Source organism: Hemitrygon akajei, chromosome 7 (genome assembly GCF_048418815.1).
Source record: "Hemitrygon akajei chromosome 7, sHemAka1.3, whole genome shotgun sequence".
Classification (NCBI taxonomy): domain Eukaryota; kingdom Metazoa; phylum Chordata; class Chondrichthyes; order Myliobatiformes; family Dasyatidae; genus Hemitrygon; species Hemitrygon akajei.
The window spans coordinates 159,023,822-159,043,976 of record NC_133130.1 but is presented as its reverse complement, the minus strand read 5'-3'; the positions used below and the strand labels follow the sequence as shown (position 1 = coordinate 159,043,976).

Genomic DNA, 20,155 nt, shown 5'->3' with positions numbered 1-20,155 from the left:
TGGAAAGGTCACTGAGCTGGACATTTCCCATGACAAGAGTCAGTATGTTTACAGTAGTTAGGGTGATGATTCTGGTTCTGCTCAATCAGGATAAAGAGAGAAGGATCATTAGTTCATTGCTGCCCTAGTCCTTCTGGCTGGTGTGGAAGCTGCTATCCAGGAATACTGAATTGATTCAGTACTACACAGCAATTCATTTGGAAATAAAACTGCACACGTCAACAATATGAAGGGTGGGGAAAGGAATCAAAGCTTTTATTTCAACAGCTAAAACTTGACATTACAATTTCTGAAGGTTCCTGACCTTTTGTAGCTCTTATTGCCCCTGGGGCAGGGGCAGGAGCTGACTGTATGACAGAGCGCACATCAGCACCAAGGAATTTGTACTTGATGCGTAAAAACAAACCACAGTCCTGTGTGAAGGTTCTCCGGCTGAATGTAGTTTCGCCTCCCCTTCCCCACCCGGTCAGGCACGTTGACTAATACTGACAATTTACTCCACAGTGTCTTGAGCAAGAGTCCATCCTTATTGTTGTATTATATAAATAATTTGTCTCCACTCCCACATCCTGCCAAGGACCTCCAGTCCCAAAGCTAGTGTCGAGTGAGAATGAACTATGTGTCCCAAGTTGCTATATGAATATACAAGGCTTTATATCGAAGCCTAACCTACACAATGATACTGTGATATCCTCAAACTTCTATGGGGCCACCTGTCAACTGGCTTCTCTTGCTGCTTCCCCCACAGCTCACTTGTAGAAACCAAAACTCAAGCTAAAAGAGATGTGGTTAAAGTAACAGCTTGGACTGCAAGACCAAGACTTGCCCTTTGGGAATTGGTGTATAGGTCCCACATATTCATCCAATTCACAAATCATTGATCGACAGTGTAGGCAATGTAGATGTTCTTTGTTAACATGATCAGGCTTCATTTTGCAATTCACCTCTTTTACAGTGGCTACTGAAACTTGCTATTACCTTTCTTCAGAAGGGCATTGTCTACTTTGGAATGTGGGTGTTGTGGGCACGGGCTATCACTTGGAATCTCAAACAAGGGAGCCATTTTCCTTGCGTGACTGCAGAGGATGACAGCAGGATTTTCAACAATGAAGATGGACTGAAGTACATTAATCAGTGCACACATTAACATAATTACTGTTATAAAATCAAGCTGAACATGCACGTAACCTTTTTGGCATAGACCAGCAGGTGGTGAAATGAATCCTGGCAATGGGACCTTCAAGTTTTCATCAGCTTCCATTATTTATCTCAACACAGGCCAGATGGACAGAACTGTCAACGTTCGCGAACTGCCTGGCCTGCTCTACGCGATCATAGGGCAGCCTGCATTATTGACTTTAAATCTTGCCGTGAGAGGTTGGATTTGGTGAACCACAATCTGTAAAAGCTTGACTCATAGCTTCCACCTACCTCTGCTCTGGGGAATGAGAGGGTAGGGGGGGGGGGGGGGTAAAGAGCTTTGGTTGGCAGTGTAAATGTAACATACAATTAAAAATATCAATCCAAATGGATACATTAACTTTTAACCAGATCTCCCAATCCTAATTATTATCTTGCGTACAAAAGCTGTCCGGGTAGGAGATAAGATAGGGTACACAACTATGGTATATTTAGTGTTCTTTTGTATTAAGAGATATTGTTGCAACCCTTTTTGAGAATGTAACCATTATACTGAAATGTAATCTACAGTAATTAAGACTTCTGTCAGGCAGTTGCAGATTGCAACCTAAGAGAACAGGAAAATTTTCAATATCTTCTCTCAATTCTTCTCAAGACACGAATATATAAAGAGAGCTCACTCCACAACAGCCGGAGCCAAAATTGTGGGTTTACTTCATTTTTTAAGGGGGTGGGCTCACTCTATTACAGAATCACACAATGTTTAAAGTGTGAACTATGAATAGGTCTTATGGTGAGATTTTAATTTATTTTTCAGTGGGTGAAATCAAAGATTAAGGCTCTGTTTTGTGATGTTACCAAAATGAATGGTGGAGCATTATATACCCTGAATACGCAAATACACTGAAGTCTGGGTAAAATCACACAAACAGTACAAAATAGTGTTCACTGGGGAGAGGAAAGAGGGGTGGTTGAGGGAACAGAAGAGAGAGCAGGGAAAGAAGGGAGATGAAAGGGCTGTGGCTTTGGAGACGTGACACCAATCACCACTCTTTCTTCTTTTCATCCATGGATACACCACCGGGGCCCAGGGCCACCACAAGGAGGAGCCCTCCGATCACAGACATGCTCTGGAAGAAGTCATACTTGAGGAAGTCATGCATGGGCTTGTAGGTGGGGACAGTCCAGAATGCATTGAAGTAGAGATTGAGGCTGAAAAGCCAGATGACCAGGGTTAGAGCTGCCAGCTTGGTTTTGAATCCAATCGCCACCAAGACAATCAATCCTGTTCCCACGACATTCTGGATAATCTGCATGGGAAAGAATCAAAATCAAACATACTGCACATTTCAATAGGGATAAATTATCAACTTCAAAAGTACACTAAAACTCATTACTGAGCCCCAATAATCTGATTCTGGACTAGGATTGCTCAGCTAGTACTGCAGTCTCTGCGAGACTAGCAGAGTGGGCCACTCAGCCACAAGAGCACCATATTTTAGAATACTGTGGCAGCTTTGTTAGGTGCATTCGTGACACAGCTGGCTGCTGCTTGTGTGGAGTTCGCACACTTTCCCTGTGACCATGTAGGTTTCTTCCAGGTGACCTGGTTTCCTCCCACATTCCAAAAAATGTGGGCTGGCACATTGATTGGGCATTGTGAATTGCCCCTAGTGTGAAGATGAATGGTGGAACTTGTCAAGAGTAATGAGAATGTAGGAGGAGGATTATAAAAGTATGATTAGTGTAAATGGAAGTTCGATGGTCAATCCAAGCTCAGAGGGCTGAACCTCTATGACTGTATTTACAACACAGGACAAACTGATTTACAGTCACCGGAAAAAGAACCCGAGGTTACGGGAGGGAATTTATCATTTCAAACAAAAAAAACATTATGTTTTGGAATGTGCTGCCCATAAAGATGATAAAATCAAATTTAATAACTTAAAAAATAATTAACAGAATTGTAGATTCACACGACTGAATGAAAAGTAGAGATAGGCAGAATGGGGCAAATACAATATGATTCCATGACATTAAGGCTGGCACTGTCACAACCCCTCTGTTTTACAGTTAATGTTCTTATTTTTGGTCTCCCCGACATGAGGTGTATTTACAAGCCCCTCATGCACTGAGGTGAACAGAAAGAAATACCCAACCACCGCTAACCCAGGCTACCAGCCCTAATACTGCATAATCATATAGAAATACAACAGTATTTCTGCTGTTAAAGATAACCATGCAGTTTTTCATGTCCGTGGTCAGAAAGGAGTTATTTAGATCAATCTCCTTTCCCTGCTCTCCGTCCGTAGCTCTGCTGCAAAGGCAGAATAAGTGGCAGGCACTGCTGAAACATGAAGATTTCTACCTTCACCATCCTTTTATACCTCAAGTTCCGACTCCCACCATTCCTTGGGTGATTTATTTTTCTCTCCCAAATCATTTCTAATCCTCACACCAACTACCTTAAATTTAATGCCAGCCTCCAACCCTGTTACTGATCTCTCCCTTCAATGGATGCAAGTGGGAGTGTCAGACCAAGAGGGGACTCTCTGATCCATGAGGCCTGGGAATAAACTACCCGACAGAATAGTCTAAATCACATACTGGCTGTACAGTTTTGGATCTTTAGGAAAGCTAGAACAAAACGACCATTCAAAATCAATCCCTCATCCTGCAGCCAACAAATAAACCTGGGGGTATATTGTCCCAGAGATAAACAAGCATTGTACATTGAAAGAGGACAAGTGGACAATTGAAGAATCTCAAATACAAACATAAAATATTGGAAACATAGCGTATTAGGTTGCATATGTGAAAAGAGAAACAGAGTTGATCTTTCATCTGCATAGAGAAAACATTAGTTTTCAGTTGCAGAGAGGGTGGGAGAGGAATGTAGACAAAGAGAATCTCAAGGCCATGGAATAACTGTAGGGGTTACCTGGTTAAGGGGGGGGGGGGGTGATGGAGTCAAAGAGAAAACCAAGAAAAGGTGGGAACAATTAGGGAGAACACAGAGGAATGTAAATACTCTGAAATCAATACCAAGTCAGGCTGATTTACTTGCAGAGCCTTGGATCTGAGTGCTGGGCAAACTTCACAATATCACATCCAAATGCCAGAATATTATTTCAAAGCAACTAACTGAACTATATTGTTTCCTAAAAGAGCTACTTGTCCACATAATGCAAGCCCTGCACTCTAATTTTCAGTTTGCCAAAATACATTTAATACTTCTTACAAAAGATTAACCTGTCTGCTAAAGAAAATTGGGAATAAGTCCATAAAGACCATTGCTGTTCACCATTCCAACTGTCCACATAATCTGGTGCTCACTGCCACTACACTCCTCGGGGACATTTTGCTACTTTAAATTCAAGATGTTTAGACAGATGCCAGATCCAATAATCTTATATATATTTCAATGGGATTATTATATAAGTATCGAGATATGACACAAGTCTCGAATGTGGAAAGAGAAAGGACAGAACACCAGAAGGAATGTTGTTTTTGCTTTACTATCAGAACACTCTGGAAGCAAGCTTTGCTTCCAAGTTCTGCTAGCTATGTGTCCTTTCAAATCTTGCACGAATATATGAATTGCACACGCCGCCCTGGTCACCAGACTTACCGAGAAGAAACTGGAGTTGAAGTGCAGCAAGGTCATGAACATCAGGACGAGCAGCACCCGGCCTCCGAGTTGCATGTACTGTTTCGGCGAACTCTCCTTGATTGTTGGAACTCCAGCGAACATGCTTTTACCTTCTGACCGGGACTCAGCAAGCAACAGCAGCAAGCCACCCCCAAGTGCGAGGTTCCTAATAAGAGCAGAGGCGGGCAATCAGGGAATTAATACGCAGCTCCATTAGGACACTGACACGTTAAGTAGAAACATCGCTGACAACAACAAGGTGTTTACTCTAGGGGTTGACTTATTCTCATTTATTGCCCTTGGAGCTGCCCTCTAAAGGATGCAGTTTCACAGGAGTGCGAAGGCACAAGGTACAGGATGCAGCACACTGCACCGGTAAAAGAGACGCACCTCATCAGGAACTTCAGATCCCATAAAATGCTGTAGGCGATAGTCTGGAATCAAGAAACAAAGAGTTAGTGCCCACCAACCTGTGTTCACGTGCTGCCCCCTCTAGGGGCAGGGGAATGAAGTACAACTCATACTGAATGGAGCTTTGCCTCACTAGGGTGCTGGAGTGGGAATGGTCACTTTGCGAAGATTGAAAAGAGATGGAGAGCTGAGTCTTATCTGTCACACGTACATCGAAACATGCAGTGAATCGCATCATTTGCATCAATTCAAATCAGCACCAGAGCATGCTCATCCACCTTTGGAATAAGGGAGGAAACAGCAATACAATCTCTTCACAGGTGGTGATTGATGGGACTATAAAGTGAGAAGCTAACTACTCTGCAACCATGTACCCAGTCAATAAATGTTTGCAAATTTCACGTTTGAAGCGGAGCGAAAGGAAACGTGGAGCCGTAATGCTGAGACTTTATAAGGTATTACTCAGACTACATTTGGAGTATCTGAGCAATTCTGGAACCCATATCTAACCACTGGAGAGGGTTCCAGAGATTTACGAGAATGATCCAGGAAAGGAAGGGTTAATGTGAAGAGCACTTGATAGGTCTGTAAGTGGAGTTTGGAAGAATAGTTGGGGGGGGGTCCCTCATTAAAACCTATCAAATATTGAAGGCCTAGAGGTGGAAAGAATGCTTCCAATAGTGGGAGAACCCAGAGGACACAGCCTCAGTACTGAAGAATGTCCTTTTAGAACAGAGATGAGGAATTTCTTTACCCAGAGGTTGGTGAACCTGTGGAATTCATTAGCACAGACAGCTGTGGAGGCCGTCATTGGGTATATTTAAGGTGAATGTTGATATGCTCATGATCAGTAAGGGCGTAAAACATTACAGGGAGAAAGTAGGAGAATAGGGTAGACAGAGAACATAAATTAGCCATGGTCAAATGGCAGAGCAGACCAAATAGGTTGAATGGTCTAATCCCACTCCTGTATCTTGTGGTCTTATTAAAAGCAGGTAAGCAGTGGGTAGCTCAGTAGTGGAGCAGACAGGAATGCTGTCACAGCTACAACCACCTGTGTTGTGACCAGGAGAGTTTCGTCTGGATGCTCCAGTTCCCTCCTATTTCCCAAATAAAGGCATGCAATTCAGACTAAATGACCCTGTAAGATTACTTCTACTGGAGGTGAGTGGCAGGGAGTTTGTAGGGAATAGGCTCCAAGATAGCAACTAGGATTGTTACAAGAACAGGCATACTCATTGGGTCAAATGGCTACCTGTTTTATTAGGGAATAAAAGAAGCAGTTGAGATTGTGTAGTCACCAACTGAATGATTAGAAGAATAGGACTAAAGTCCTGTTCCTATAAATGCCCCTATATTACAGAATTATATGCAACAGGCCCCTCAGCCCTACATAACCATGCTGACCATTGTACCCACCTATACTAACCCAATTTACCCACATTAGATCCATAGGCTTTGGTGTCTTGGCAATTCAAGAGCCTGTCTGGAAGCTTAGATGTTTGGAAGAGACCTGCCTTCACCACCTCCCTCAGGCAACATGCTTCAGATTCAAATTCTGTGTGGAAAGAATTTCTCCTCAGTACCCCCATAAATCTCACCTCAATCCTACGCCCCTTATCTCAAGAAAATCTCTCAGTGGGGCAAAAGGTTCTTACAATTTACCTTTGTATGTGGGGTGGCAGGGAAGGGAGGAATGTGGATTGGAGATTGTTCGATTCATCCCTTTCCCATTCCGTGCCCCTCTCCCCTACAACCAGGGAATGCAAAGGCCAATTTGTGCCTTTGGGTTAAGGAAGAAATCTTGTATACGTGAATAAAATCAGAGGAATGATGGATGAACACATTGCACAGAGCACATGCATAAATAAGAGATTTATTTTCTGTAAGAAATGTCTTCTATTTAGGGAGACATTAGTCAACTAATCAGAACCAACTCCAATCCTGCCTTGCTAGCACAATCCAGCCAGAAAGTAAAATGGAGGGAGATGCTGAACACCAAGGTCTGACCCAATGAGGCAGAGCAACTGGAGGTCTTACTGGTCCTCACTGATGGTAGAAAGGGAAGGGAGTACCTAAACATCAAGATGTTCTTTACTCTGGGAGCACTGGAGATTATAGGAAAGGGGGGGTCAATGGAATCATGTTTTCCGCTACTGGTCTCCGATGCAAACCAACAAAAAACATTCACTACCTCAAATGCTTACCTGTAATGCTATAATCCCAAATAGTCCAAAGCAGGCATATTGTACAAAATTTCTACTTAATATCAGGATGCATCCCCCTGGGGAATGGAAAACAAAGAAATAAATAGAACAAAATGAAAAACATCATGGGAAAGATGAGAAAGGGTAGTTAGCTCTCGCTTACCTAATTGCCCAAATAGATTAATCAGCACAAAGCAGGTAGCCAGGAAGTAGCCACAGCCCCAGGTGACCTCAATGTAATCCCGCTGCTCGTTCCACTGAAACCACATCCGAATTCCATCCTCCAGGAAGGTACTTATTAGACACAGTCTGGCAAGATGCGGCAGATACTGCTTGGTCATTCGCAGAAACTGGAAAATATCAATTGGAGCAAGGAAAATTTAAAACTTTATTGCAATAGCTCCTAGCCCTTCAAGACAATACCCCAGTGCTATAAATGAACAGGTTTTTGAATCATAGCACCAAAGCCCAATGTTATTGTGACAGACCTAAGCACCCATTACTGAAACTCAGTGATATCAGATGCAGACACAAAATGCTGGGGAATGGTCTCGACCCCAAAACGCCAGCTCGTTATTCCACTCCACAGATGCTGAAATCTGTAACTCTGGAGTTCTAGCATCTGCAGAATCTCGTGTTTATTGTCAGATGCAATTTCGCATTCACCAAGAAAACTGCACCTAATTCCACTCAGCACGTATCAAAGGCCACTTCAACATCTGAAGGCATGTTCTGGAAGACCAGAGAAAAGAGCAACAGAAGTAGAAATTCTCTACTGGTGTAAACAAGTCATTCCCCAGTAAATAAATCCATCCAAGAGGCCCAGTTTGCTCCACGAAGAACTAGAGCTGCACCTAGTTAATACACTGTGTATGGAAATTTGTGGTACAGATGCTGTCTTCTGCGTTAACATTTATTGCCCTCTGAAATCCAACGCCTACTTTCTTTATTACATTGAACTATGACAGGATTCTCATCTCTGGTGACATCAATATTCATATGAATGATCTCTCAGATGCAGACTCTGCAGTAGCTGAATTCGTGAGCTTACTAGACCAACTAGATCTTACCCAGCATGTCACTGACTTGGAAATACTGTTGATGGCTGTCTGATACCATTATCTCTGATCATTTTTATATACCTTTTGATGCCCTCCTGCCTGAAACCAAGACCAAAAAATCACAATTAAAAAACGTTTCTGATGCTGCAGCACAACAAATTCTCTGAGTTGACTGGTTATCTAACCCATGTGACTTAAACTGGGCAATAAAATGGTTGATTCTTTCAGCAATAACCCAATTATATCAAACACTCGGAGTTACAAAGAAATCACAGTAAAAACCCACGAACCCAAGAGATCCTGCAGAGTATTAAAGAGAAGATGAAGGGAAACTGGACTAGAAGTCAGCCATATTTTCAAGGATAAACTATGCTCCTTTAACACTGCCATATGCTCTGCAAGAAGAGTCAATTTTTCCAAAACTGTAGAGAATAGCAGTGATTCAAGAACATTGTTCTCAACTATAAATCAACTATTGACCACAAAATGCAATTTTTTTTCATCAACAAAATTACTTCCATTAGCAAGAGGACAACTACAGATACTAGAAACCTGTACAGCCAACCTCTTAAAAAGACAGCCATCACACCAAAATTCCAAGTATTTCTGACAGAGAACTCTATAAAGGTAAACAGTCTACTTGCTGACTAGACCCTATCACACTTATTGAGGATTGTTAGGAATATTATTAACTGGAGTTTTTCCAGATGCCTTCAAAACTGTGACTGTCAAACTTCTACTTAAAAAGCTAAACCTCGTCAATGAGATACTAGCTAATGACAGGTTAGTATCAAATCTTCCCTTCCCAGGCATGGTCCTTAGGGAAGTCATTTTAAACCAACTCAACAGATTTCTGAATGAGAATAATATTCTAGAAAAGTTTCAGTCAGGTGTTAGAGCAAACCACAGCACAGAGACTGCCCTTACCAGAACCACCAGCAACCTTAAGCTCAGCACTGACACTAACTCAGTTCTGATTCTTTGAGATCCAAGTGCTGCCTTTAACACAATTGACCACAACATTCTCCTAGATTGCGTTGCAAACTGTGTCGGCCTCTCTGGTAGTCCTCTTAATTGCTTAATTCTCTGGGAGAAAATTTCTTTTGTCTGTCATGGAGACCGATTTTCTAAGATATAGTGTACCTTTTGGTGCTGTCTTCTCCTTATACATCAACACACACAAAATGCTGGTGGAACACAGCAGGCCAGGCAGCATCTATAGGGAGAAGCGCTGTCGACGTCTCCTTATACATGCTCCCTTTAAGGAGACATCATTAGAGAGCATAAATTTGATTTCCACAGTTATTCAGATGACACACATTGTGTATCTCAGTTGAGCCTGATGGTGATAACATCCTATCTTTTCTGATTTCTGGTACGGCTGCTATAAACAAATGAATGAGCAATAATTTCCTAAAACTAAATAAAGATAAAATTGAAATACTCTTGGTTGGTCCCAAAGCCAAAAGAGATAAACTTGGGATAGACTCCTGATGAAGGGTTTCGGCCCGAAACGTCGTCACTACCTCCTCCCATAGATGCTGTCTGGCCTGCTGAGTTCTGCCAGCATTTTGTGTTTTTATAAACTCGGGAACTTGGCTCCCCTGTAAAACTAGAAGTAACTGGCTTGGGAGTTACCTTTGACTCAGATTTGAATTTTAAATCTCACGAAGTAACCAAAGCATCATTTCTATACTTACGAAATATCGCGAAAGTATGTTCATTTTTGTGACGTAATGCTGCTGAAAAACATTCACTCCTTTGTACTGGCCTTCCAAAGTAATCTACCAATAAACTTCCACTCATTAGGATGCCAGTGCTACACTTTTAACCGAAACCAGGATGAAGGAACGTATCACTCCCATACTAGCTACTCCACATTGACTTCCCGGATCTTTTACAATTGATTTTAAAGTTCTCTCGTTTTTAAAGCTCCTAATGGTGCGATATCAGAGTACATCCCAGAAGCGTTTTTGTTTTATAATCCTGCGTGAGCTCTCAAGTCTTCTTCAGCTGGTCTTTTAAATTTAAACAATTTCCCTCAAAAGTTTACTAGCAGGTCAGCTTTTTTGAACTATGCTCCTAAACTGTGCAATTCAATAACCTAAAACAGTAAGGATGCAGACTCAGTTGACACTTTGAAATGCCAGCTTAAAGCCTATTTATTTACCGGTAATCTTGCTTTTTAACTAACATCCTGGTCTTTTATTTTCTTATTTATTTTTAGTTTTTCATTTTAACTTTCATGTTTGCACTTAAAGATGTAGCACTTTGAATTACATCGGGATGAAAAGTGCTCGATAAACAAAATCATTATTATGACCTTATGCTCCTCTGCTAACAATTACAAGCACAAGAACACCAAGTAAAGCAACAAACTCAACAATGATTCCAACTACATAGCACCTTTTAATGAAGTGCAAATTACCAAGGCGTTTCACAGGAGCATTATTCAGTACCGAGCTCTACAAAGTCTAGAAACAAAGTTTGGCCTAAGAGGGAGGTTTTTGTGGAGTTAAATGAAGGCAATGCTTGCTGGTGATTTGGGGTGGGGGGTTCTATGTTTTAAGGGAAAAAAAAGGAGTTATTTGAAAACTAGGATACAAACAGAAATCAATGCAGAGATAATAATAGAGGTAACATTTAATCTGTGTAGTTCTCTGGTAAAGTCCTTTGGGGAAGACTAACATCATGCAAGACACTTCAAGAATGGAATAAAAACTGAAAATGCTAGAAAAACTCAGCAGGTCAGGCAGCGCCATAGATACAATCAATATTTTGAAACTCTGACCTTTCAACAGTTCTGATGAAAGACCTCAAATACAAAACATCAACCATTTTTCTTTCCATAGATGTTACCAACCTGCTAACTTTTTCCAGCACTTTTTGTTTGATTTCAGATTTCCAACAACTACTTTTTTTCTCTTTAAGAATGAAACCATCCTGCATTTTTCTTCTTAAGAGCGGGTTTTAAAATACTTGCTCCAGTAGAGAGAGAGATCAGGAGCTTATTTGAAACCACTCGTGGCGCTCAAATTTGCACGAAGAAAAGTGTTGAGAATTCAGCTGTGGATACATTATAGTGCAATATGATCAGGAGATCGCTCGCTGCTGGCCACAAACATCAACACAACTTGATCGACAAGTTAAGATTAAACATGTTTCAACATTTCTCACATTCTGTGCACTGAAACAGGCAGGCTTGAATGCAAGAATCATTGATGCTGAGCTTCCAAGTGTGCTGCAGCCTCAATGTGGAAAAGGCCTTCTGAAAATCCAAGTAAACAACATCCACTGACCTTCCCTTGTCCATCCTGCATGCTATTTTCTCAGAGAATTTCAGCAGATTCCTCAGGCATGATCCCCCCTCAAGAAACCATGCTGACTTCAGCCTATTTTATTGTGCACCTCCAAGTACCCTGAAACACTATCCTTAGTAGTGGACTAACATCTTACCAATTACTGAAGTCTGGTTAACTGGCCTTTAATTTCCCATATCTTGCCTCCCTCACTTCTTGAACAGTGAAGTGAAATTTGTAATTTCCCAGATCTCCAAAACCACTCCAGAATCCTGAGATTCCTGAAAGATGCCTCCACTATCTATTCAGCTAGCCCTTTCAGAACCTTGGGTGTAGTCCGTCTTCAGAACTTACAGCTTCCAAAGCACCTTCTCATTAGTAATAACATCTACCTGACACTCTGAAACTTCTAGGATCCTGCTCGTATCTTCCACAGTGATGCAAAATATTTATTCATTTTGCCCACCATTTCTTTGTCACCTATTACTACCCCTCCAGCATCACTCTCCTGTAGTCCAAAGCCTACTCTTGCCTCTTACTGTTTATATATCTGGAAAAAAAACCTCTTATATTATTGGCTAACTTACTTACACATCACAATTTCTCTTTTTGTTGCCTCTGTTGGTGTTTTTTAAATAAGTTTCTCAATCCCCTAGCTTCTCACTAGAGTTTGCTACACTGTATGCCCTTTCTGACTTACCCTATTGGTCACAACTGCATCATTCTCCCTTTAGAATGCTTTTTCTTTGGAATGAACCAATCCTACATTGTCTGGATTACTCCAGAAACTCCAGCCATTGCTGCAATACTGTCACTCCTTCCAAACAGCTTTGGCCAGCTCTTCTCTTTCCCTTTACTCCAACGTAATACTGATACATCTGATTTAACTCCCCCCCCCCCCCCCCAAACTGCAGGATGAATTCTATGATCACTGCCTCCTAAGGGTTCCTCTACCTTAAGTTCCCTAATCAAACCTGCTTCATTACACAACACCCAATCCAACATTTCCTTTTCCCCAAGTGTGCTCAACTACAGGCTGCTCTAAAAAGCCATTTGTGGTCATTCTACACATTCCTTCCCGTGATCCAGCACCAACCTGATTTCCCCGATCTACCTTATCTGCCCCTTACCATTGGGCAGAAGATACACCAATCTGAAAGCATGTACCAAGGTCAGCTATCCTGCTGGTCCCCATTGGAAGGCACATTCCTGATCATAATTTACTCGTTGTGGCCTACCTGTGATTCATCTTCTCAGTAACACTTTTTCCTGCAGTTATTGTTTTATCTTGCACTGTGGTAAAGAATTGATATGCAAAGCAAGTTTGGTACATGTGGTAATAATAAACCAACCAGTTACAAGTCTCCAAGCCAGAACGCATCACCAGTATCTCACCCCACCACTGTTTTCTTTCCCACAGCACATTCAACTTCCCCAACCCTCTATTGTTTGCCTGCTACTCCCCTCCATTAAGAGCTATTTACAGAAGCTCGTTAACCGAACATCATACCTTTGGGATTAAAGTGAGCTGATCATTTTACTTCAATTGATTGCTGAGTTCGAATTCCAGCATACAGTGTTTGTAACCTGCAACTCCCACTGAGACAAATCCATCTCTCTTACCCCACCAACCAGCTATCTACGGAATTACCAGTCTCCTTCCGCAAAAAGGAATAGCACTGTAAACGCAGGGAACTAAAACAGGACCAAACTGGCAAACGCATGAGGAAGTGTGTAATGAGCCGTGGCATGAGGAACAATTTGTATTCCATTCACCTTCCACAAATCTCGTTATCACAAAATGCTTCATGCCCATTTAACATTTCAACCACAGTTCTTGCCTTGAAATATGAAATGGAACTGCCAATTTTCAATATGCTGGTGATCAAATCAATACATTCTCAGCAATATCGACAGAAAGAAAAATCAACTTATTGATTGCCTCTCGGGATTAAGTACATTCCTTCAATCTCAGTTCCATGGGCTGACGTGATGAAAGAATCCTCCTCACAGTTTATCCTGAGCAGCTGTGTAACACAGGGCTCGGAATTAGGGGCTTTTTCCAGAGACACACAGAGGGTTGGACTTCAACTGCTGCTAGAAGACCATCAACTCAACTGAAAGGCACTTTGGTCTGAAACATGGTGGTCTCCCAGCACAGTGAGATCGTCATCTGAACCCTTAGTGCCTAGGTGGCACATGGGGCCTCCACAAGGGTCTTCCATTTCTGCCGGCCTTTTGCTCTGCTGCTCTCCATTACCCAGTTCATGCCTACTTCTTTCAGTTCTGCTTCTACAGATCTTTGCCATGTCATTTTGGGCGTGGCCCTACTCCGTTTTCCCTGTGGGATCCACCTTAGTGCTACTTTTGCTAGTTGATCATTTAGCATTCTCATTACACGACCCAGCCATCTCCATTGTCTTCTTTTCACACAAACTGAAATTGATTCCACATTGCAAGATGTAAGCAAGTCTTGATTTCTGATTTTGTCTGGAATGTGTCAAGTTTCTCACAGATGTCTTTCGTCATTTTCCAATGTTCACTTCCATAAGGTAGCACGCTTAGGATGTTGCTTTTAAAAATTCTGATTTTGGTATTAAGTTTGAGTTGTGGGGATTTCCAAACTGCACTGAGGCTGCCAAAAGCTTGATTTGCTTTAGATAGTCTTGCTAATACGTCCTTACCACTATCTCCATCAGTGCTGACTTTACTCCCAAGGTACGTGAACTCATCTACCTCTTCCATTTGCTGATTCTTGATGATAACTGGCTGGAGGTTGGAAGCGTTCATCTTTATGATCTTTGTTTTTCTCACTTGAATGTTCATCCCAAGAGCACAGTGAGATGTCCGTAAGCAAATACTGCTGACCGGCCATCCCAGTGCTGAGGGACACATGCAGCTATTGCAAATACTCAGGGAAGGACCACAGTTCAGGGTTCTTCTGCTACTGGGCATGGAGGAGCTGAATTGGGTGGGGACACCCTCAAATATGTTACATTAGCCTTGAGAACCAGGGAGAGTGCCATGTTTATTTAAAAAAGTTAACAATACTGAAAAGTAAGTTAACTCTCCTGTTTATTAGAACACACAACAGTACAGGCCATTGGTGTTTGTTTTAATTTTTCTTTAAAATGTAAAAAAGTGGGAGCCAGACTGGTAGCTCATGAGATGATCTGCTCCTTCAGGCAGATGTGAGTTTCCCAGTCGCTCAAAAGATTTGGCAAGTAAATGTTCATTTGTGGTACCATTCCAGTCCAGAGCTGTGTGTTGTAAAGAGTACAAATCCCCGAAGTACTTAGAATGTTTAGAATCACTGGTGCCCAGGGAGAACGAGAGTTTCATATTGGGATTGAGACCTTGATCTTCAAAAACTATTTTCCTGAGATACTGCAGGCATTGAATTGCATCAGTAATGTCTGCCATTGCAGGGAGATTTCCCTTGAGATCTGGGAAGCATTCCACATTGATTGAAATCTGGCCTTGCTTCTTGATTTTGGGAATTTGGTGCTATACAGCAGGCATATGCTGGTAACAGACCTTTCTTCTGCAGTGTAAGACTTGAGCAAACCGAGTGCCCATTGACTTGGAGTCCAGCTCCAAGCACAAGCAGCTCGGTACTGAGGCCTTACTGGGATGACTTGGTTCTGGAGTGGAGATGAAGTAGGGTGAAAAGTTTCCCATTTGTCCTGAAGGGTGGAGCTAGTCCACATTGACATCAGCAGCTACCTCAGAATTATGAAATGTTGTGCAAACAGTTTATCTTCAATCCCAGGGGCTACCATGCAGACTTTTGGGTTTATTGGAGCTTTACAAACTTCAAGTACAACTTTACAGTCTTCCAAAGTACTAGCTTTAAAAAAAAAAATCAGGCTACAATTTTATTAAATCATACCTTCCTGCTTTTAAGTTATTTGGAAGCCAACCCTCCAATATTATCAAACAACTGTATATATGAACGGCTGAGTCGGCTATAATTTCCCCCAAAAAATAAACATTTAAATTTGTAAACAGCTCTTTGTAACTTAGTGCAACAGGGAAAAATCATTATTGTTCTTCTCTTGGATGGAATATCAACTTGTGGTATGAAAAATGGAATTCTTCACCCAATTAGTTTACACCAGACCCAAACCCGAAGTGAGGGAAATCTGTTTGCTAGAGATCATTATGAGCCACTGAACTACAGATTGTTAATCCTTTCAAAGACATCATACTTTAAAAAAAAATTCCAACTAATTGAGTGACAGTATGCATTTACATTGCTCACTCTGGAACGGTAGTGTCTGATAATCATTAAGCAATCAATGTTCAGCTGCCATTTTAGCAAAACTGAAATTTAAAAAGATCTTAAATGTCTTTCTTGTGGATAGTACCAAGTTAGGAAAGAACGGGACAGCAAGAACTACTGTAAAGTGCCTTAATTTTAACACAACTTGAGCATTTAATCAAAGCTTCATTGCCCTCCAAGTGAAACACAGATCCTGTTTCAATATTGAAGGGACACAGGAACAACTAAAGATGTTCTTATCCCTGCAAAGGGCCACTTGCCCTCTTGACTCCTCCAAAGAACAAACTTGAACAGGAGCAAGAAAGTTTATCCTCCAACCACACTCAATGAAACCAGCTTAGCCAATTAGTATATGTGCCTTGCTGTGTGCAAGCTATACTGTTGCCTTTCTTGTACTCTAAGTACTGCCACTGGCTGAGAAAGTTGTGTAGGTAGCTAGTGAGGGCATATCTCATGTCATTAGGACATTTCCACAAATATACAGGGAGCAATTAGGTGGGCCAACTGGCCTGTTTCTCTGCTGTAGAGCTACATGACTCTAAAAGCAATTGGCCCTCAGCCAGAGTTCACTGATGTCATTTAACTCTCCATACTATTCCAAGGATATTGACGTGAAATGTTAACTATGTTTCTCTCATCGCATCTGGGCACATCCAGCATCTTCAGAATGCCAGCAATCTGCAGGATTTTGCTTTTCCACTTTCTTTTGAAGTTTGCATATTTGTGACTTTGGATTACCAAAGTCTGAACCAGACTGAGTTGTTACAGTCACAATAAGACAATATAACATTCCAATGCATAGTTTAAACTGGAACCACAGCACTCTGAAGGTTGGAAGATACAATGATAAAGGTATGTTTACATTTGGGATTCCAATCTGAGACTGGAGCTTAAAAATGGTAGACCTAAAACAGCAAACTCTATAATATTAGAGAATATACACATAGAAGGATCAAGCAATCTATTAAACCACACAGTCTACCTTGTGTGTTCCTTGCATGGTATTGTCTGTTCACCCAGCACTCTCTTTGTAACATTTTACCTTGCATTCTTGGTTTTGCTTTCACCTCGTACAACCTTGCATTGTGAAATAATCTGTATGGCATTCTAAACCATTTTTTTTTCAAATGTGCCTTGGTATACGTGATAATAATAAATCAATTTATTGCTGTGGTGGTGATGTGTGATGGAGAGCATTAAATAGGTGCACCACTGCCCAATGTGGAAGGTCCTAATGTGTTGGATAGAAAGAGGCTGCAAGGGCTTTGGACTCAGCCCTCCCCATCATCTTTAGGAGGCGGCAGTAAGGAGCTTCACTCTCCAGGAATGCCCTTTTCTAATTACTATCACTGGGGTGGAGGTTCAGGAGCCTGTAGACCCACACTCAATGATTCCGTAACAGGGTCTTTCCCCTCCACCACTAAATTTCTCATTGGACCACTAAACCGCTTCACTGTTACTTTTTTTACTCTAGTTTTTGGTAACTTAATTTTTATGTCTTGCTCTGAACTGCTGCCACGAAACACATTTCACGACACAGTGATAACAAACCTGACTTTAAATTACTTTACCTTCTGTAAACAAGCTATTCCTTTACAGTTTTATGATTACAATAAAATTGGTGGCGATTTATTCTCGGCACAACAGGGGGACAGTCTGGCCAGGAGAGCGGGGAGACGACGGCCGAGAACTGGAGCTCGTCACTGCGGCGTTTGCTGGGATGCCTTGCCGGGGGCAGAGGGACGGAGGCTGGACGGCCGGCATTCCGGAGGAGAGGGTCGCGGGAGGTGGGAGACCGGGGAGAGGGAGCAGGGGCTCGGAGCGATGGGAGCCGGGAAGCTGGGCCACGGAGAGGCCTGGGGTCGTTATTTTGACTAAATTAGGAGTTCCTCTGAAGCTGAGGTGGGGGGTAACCGACGAGCCTGCCACCGGGCCAGTGCTCGATCTCGGGGACAGTCGGGTGCTCCGGCCAGTACCTGGTCGGCGATGTCCTCCGCCGCTCCCATGATATCGGTGTGACCCATGGTGCCGATGCCGCGCTCCCGCCGCCCGGGCTCCCCACCGGAAGTGATCCCCGCTCCCACCGATTGGGGAGGCGGGGCGGAGTCCCTCTGTCTCCCAGAACACACAGCAGCGCCACGCAAGTGCCACGTCGGGCTATGCAAATCGGGGGGCGGGGCGTGAGCGGGTGACGCACCGTGCGTCCACCCACGCGCGCAGTGTTGCCAGCTGTCACTCAGGGCACCCGTTGTCATGGGAACAGGGCGCAGGCGCACTACAGTTGAGCCACATGGGCTCCTTCCTGAAAGGGGGACTGGATGCCTCTCTAGGGGGCTTTATCAGTGGCAATTGTACCATGTTTTATTTAAAGAAGCGTTCACTCAACCCTGGAACAATCTGGACTGCAAAGATGCATGCAACAAGATGCTCTTTATTGACAACAGTTTGGCATTCAATACCTTCATCCCCCCAGAGCTAATCAATAAGCTTCAAAACCTTGGCCTCACTTTGTGTAATTGGATCCCTGATCTTCTCACTTGCAGACCCCAGTCACTCACATTTCCATCACAGTCAAACAGAATACAGAATTCCCGCGGGTCTCCGGGAACGTGGTGGACCTCGACGATCGGGTCCAGGTACGGTCTGGAGTTGAAGCAATTCTGGTGCGTCGATGATCTTCAGCTGGGTCAGTAACTTTGCCAGGGTGTTGTTGATCTTGCTAGATGTAGCAAATTAGAGGTTTAGAAGGGTTTCTCGGGTATAGGATAGTGTAGAGGGCAGTTTGCTCGGGAGAGCACGCGCAGAGTTGCCAGTTACCAGCGCCATCCTAATAGATGAAACAGAATACACAGCAGTTCTGCATCTCCCTGCAGTAGGTGAGTCTCCCTTTAAGATCATCCACCTTGTTCTCTATGGCTTGCACATTAGCTAGTAGGATGGTGGGCAGAGGGATCCTAAAGCCCCTCTGCTTCAATCTGACCAGCCGCCCAGCTCTTTTCCGATGCTTCCTCAGTAATTTGTGCATCTTTCCAGGTTTCCATCTTGTGTGTTGTTGGCAGCTCTTTGAGGTAGGTGGATGGATGAGGATGAGGTCCTCCGTGACTGCTTTGAATCAGTGGACTGGTTAGTATTCAAGGACTTGACAGCTAACCTCTATGAGTATGCCTCAGCTGTCATGGACTTTATCTGGAAATGCACAGAAGACTGTGTGTCTCGCAAGACGATCCGGGTATTCCCTAACCGGAAACCTTGGATAAATTATGAGGTCCAGTCCCTTTTGAAGGCTAGAGCTGTGGATTTTAGGTCCGGAGATACCAGTTGCTACATGGAATCCAGGCGTGAACTCCGGAAAGCCATAAAGGGTGCCAAGAGGCAATATCGAGCCAAGTTGGAAACCCAGGCTAACCAGAGGGGTGCCAGTAGACTATGGCAGGGTCTAAATGAGATCACTGGGCACAAAGAAAAGGCTGGGAATATCAATAACTGTAGCGCTTCTCTTCCTGACGAACTTAACGTATTCTATGCAAAATTCGAACAGAAGAGGAGCGTCCCGACCCCTCCGGATGAACCGGACCTGGTGGCATCAAGATTCATCGTCACCGAGGAAGACGTTAGAAGAGCCTTCCTGAAGATAAATCTAAGGAAGGCAACAGGCCCAGATGGCGTCCCGGGATGGGTTCTCCGGGCCTGTGCAAGCGAGCAAGCTGGAGTGTTTGCTGACATCTTCAGCTGCTCCCTGCTTCAGTCTAAGATCCCCTCGTGTTTTAAGAAAGCAACGATAATCCCGGTGCCGAAGAAAAGCAAGGTGGCATGCCTGAATGACTACCGACCTGTGGCTCTAACATCAATTGCTATGAAGTGATTCGAGCGATTGGTTATGGCACACATCAACCATAACCTACCGGTCAACCTCAACGCTTCGCAATTCGCCTACCGGAGCAACAGGTCAACGGCAGATACCATCTCTCTGGCCCTACATTCCTCCTTAGAACACCTGGAGAATAAAGGCGCATATGTAAAGCTCCTTTTCATCGACTACAGCTCTGCCTTTAATACCATCATTCCAAATAAACTGATTCCTAAGCTCCGGAACCTGGGTC

The 20,155-nt window shown here is 43.0% G+C and overlaps 1 protein-coding gene across 1 annotated transcript; it reads right to left on the bottom strand.

Moving 5' to 3' along the window:
- Positions 1-227: 227 nt before the first annotated feature.
- On the bottom strand, positions 228-18,190 carry LOC140731067 (surfeit locus protein 4). The gene is made up of 6 exons (XM_073052305.1): positions 18,032-18,190; positions 7,574-7,760; positions 7,411-7,487; positions 5,183-5,226; positions 4,772-4,958; positions 228-2,450 (listed from the first exon to the last, which is right to left on the bottom strand). The coding sequence occupies exons 1-6, from the start codon at positions 18,077-18,079 to the stop codon at positions 2,184-2,186; spliced, it is 810 nt and encodes a 269-aa protein (XP_072908406.1). The 5' UTR covers positions 18,080-18,190; the 3' UTR covers positions 228-2,183.
- Positions 18,191-20,155: the final 1,965 nt, after the last annotated feature.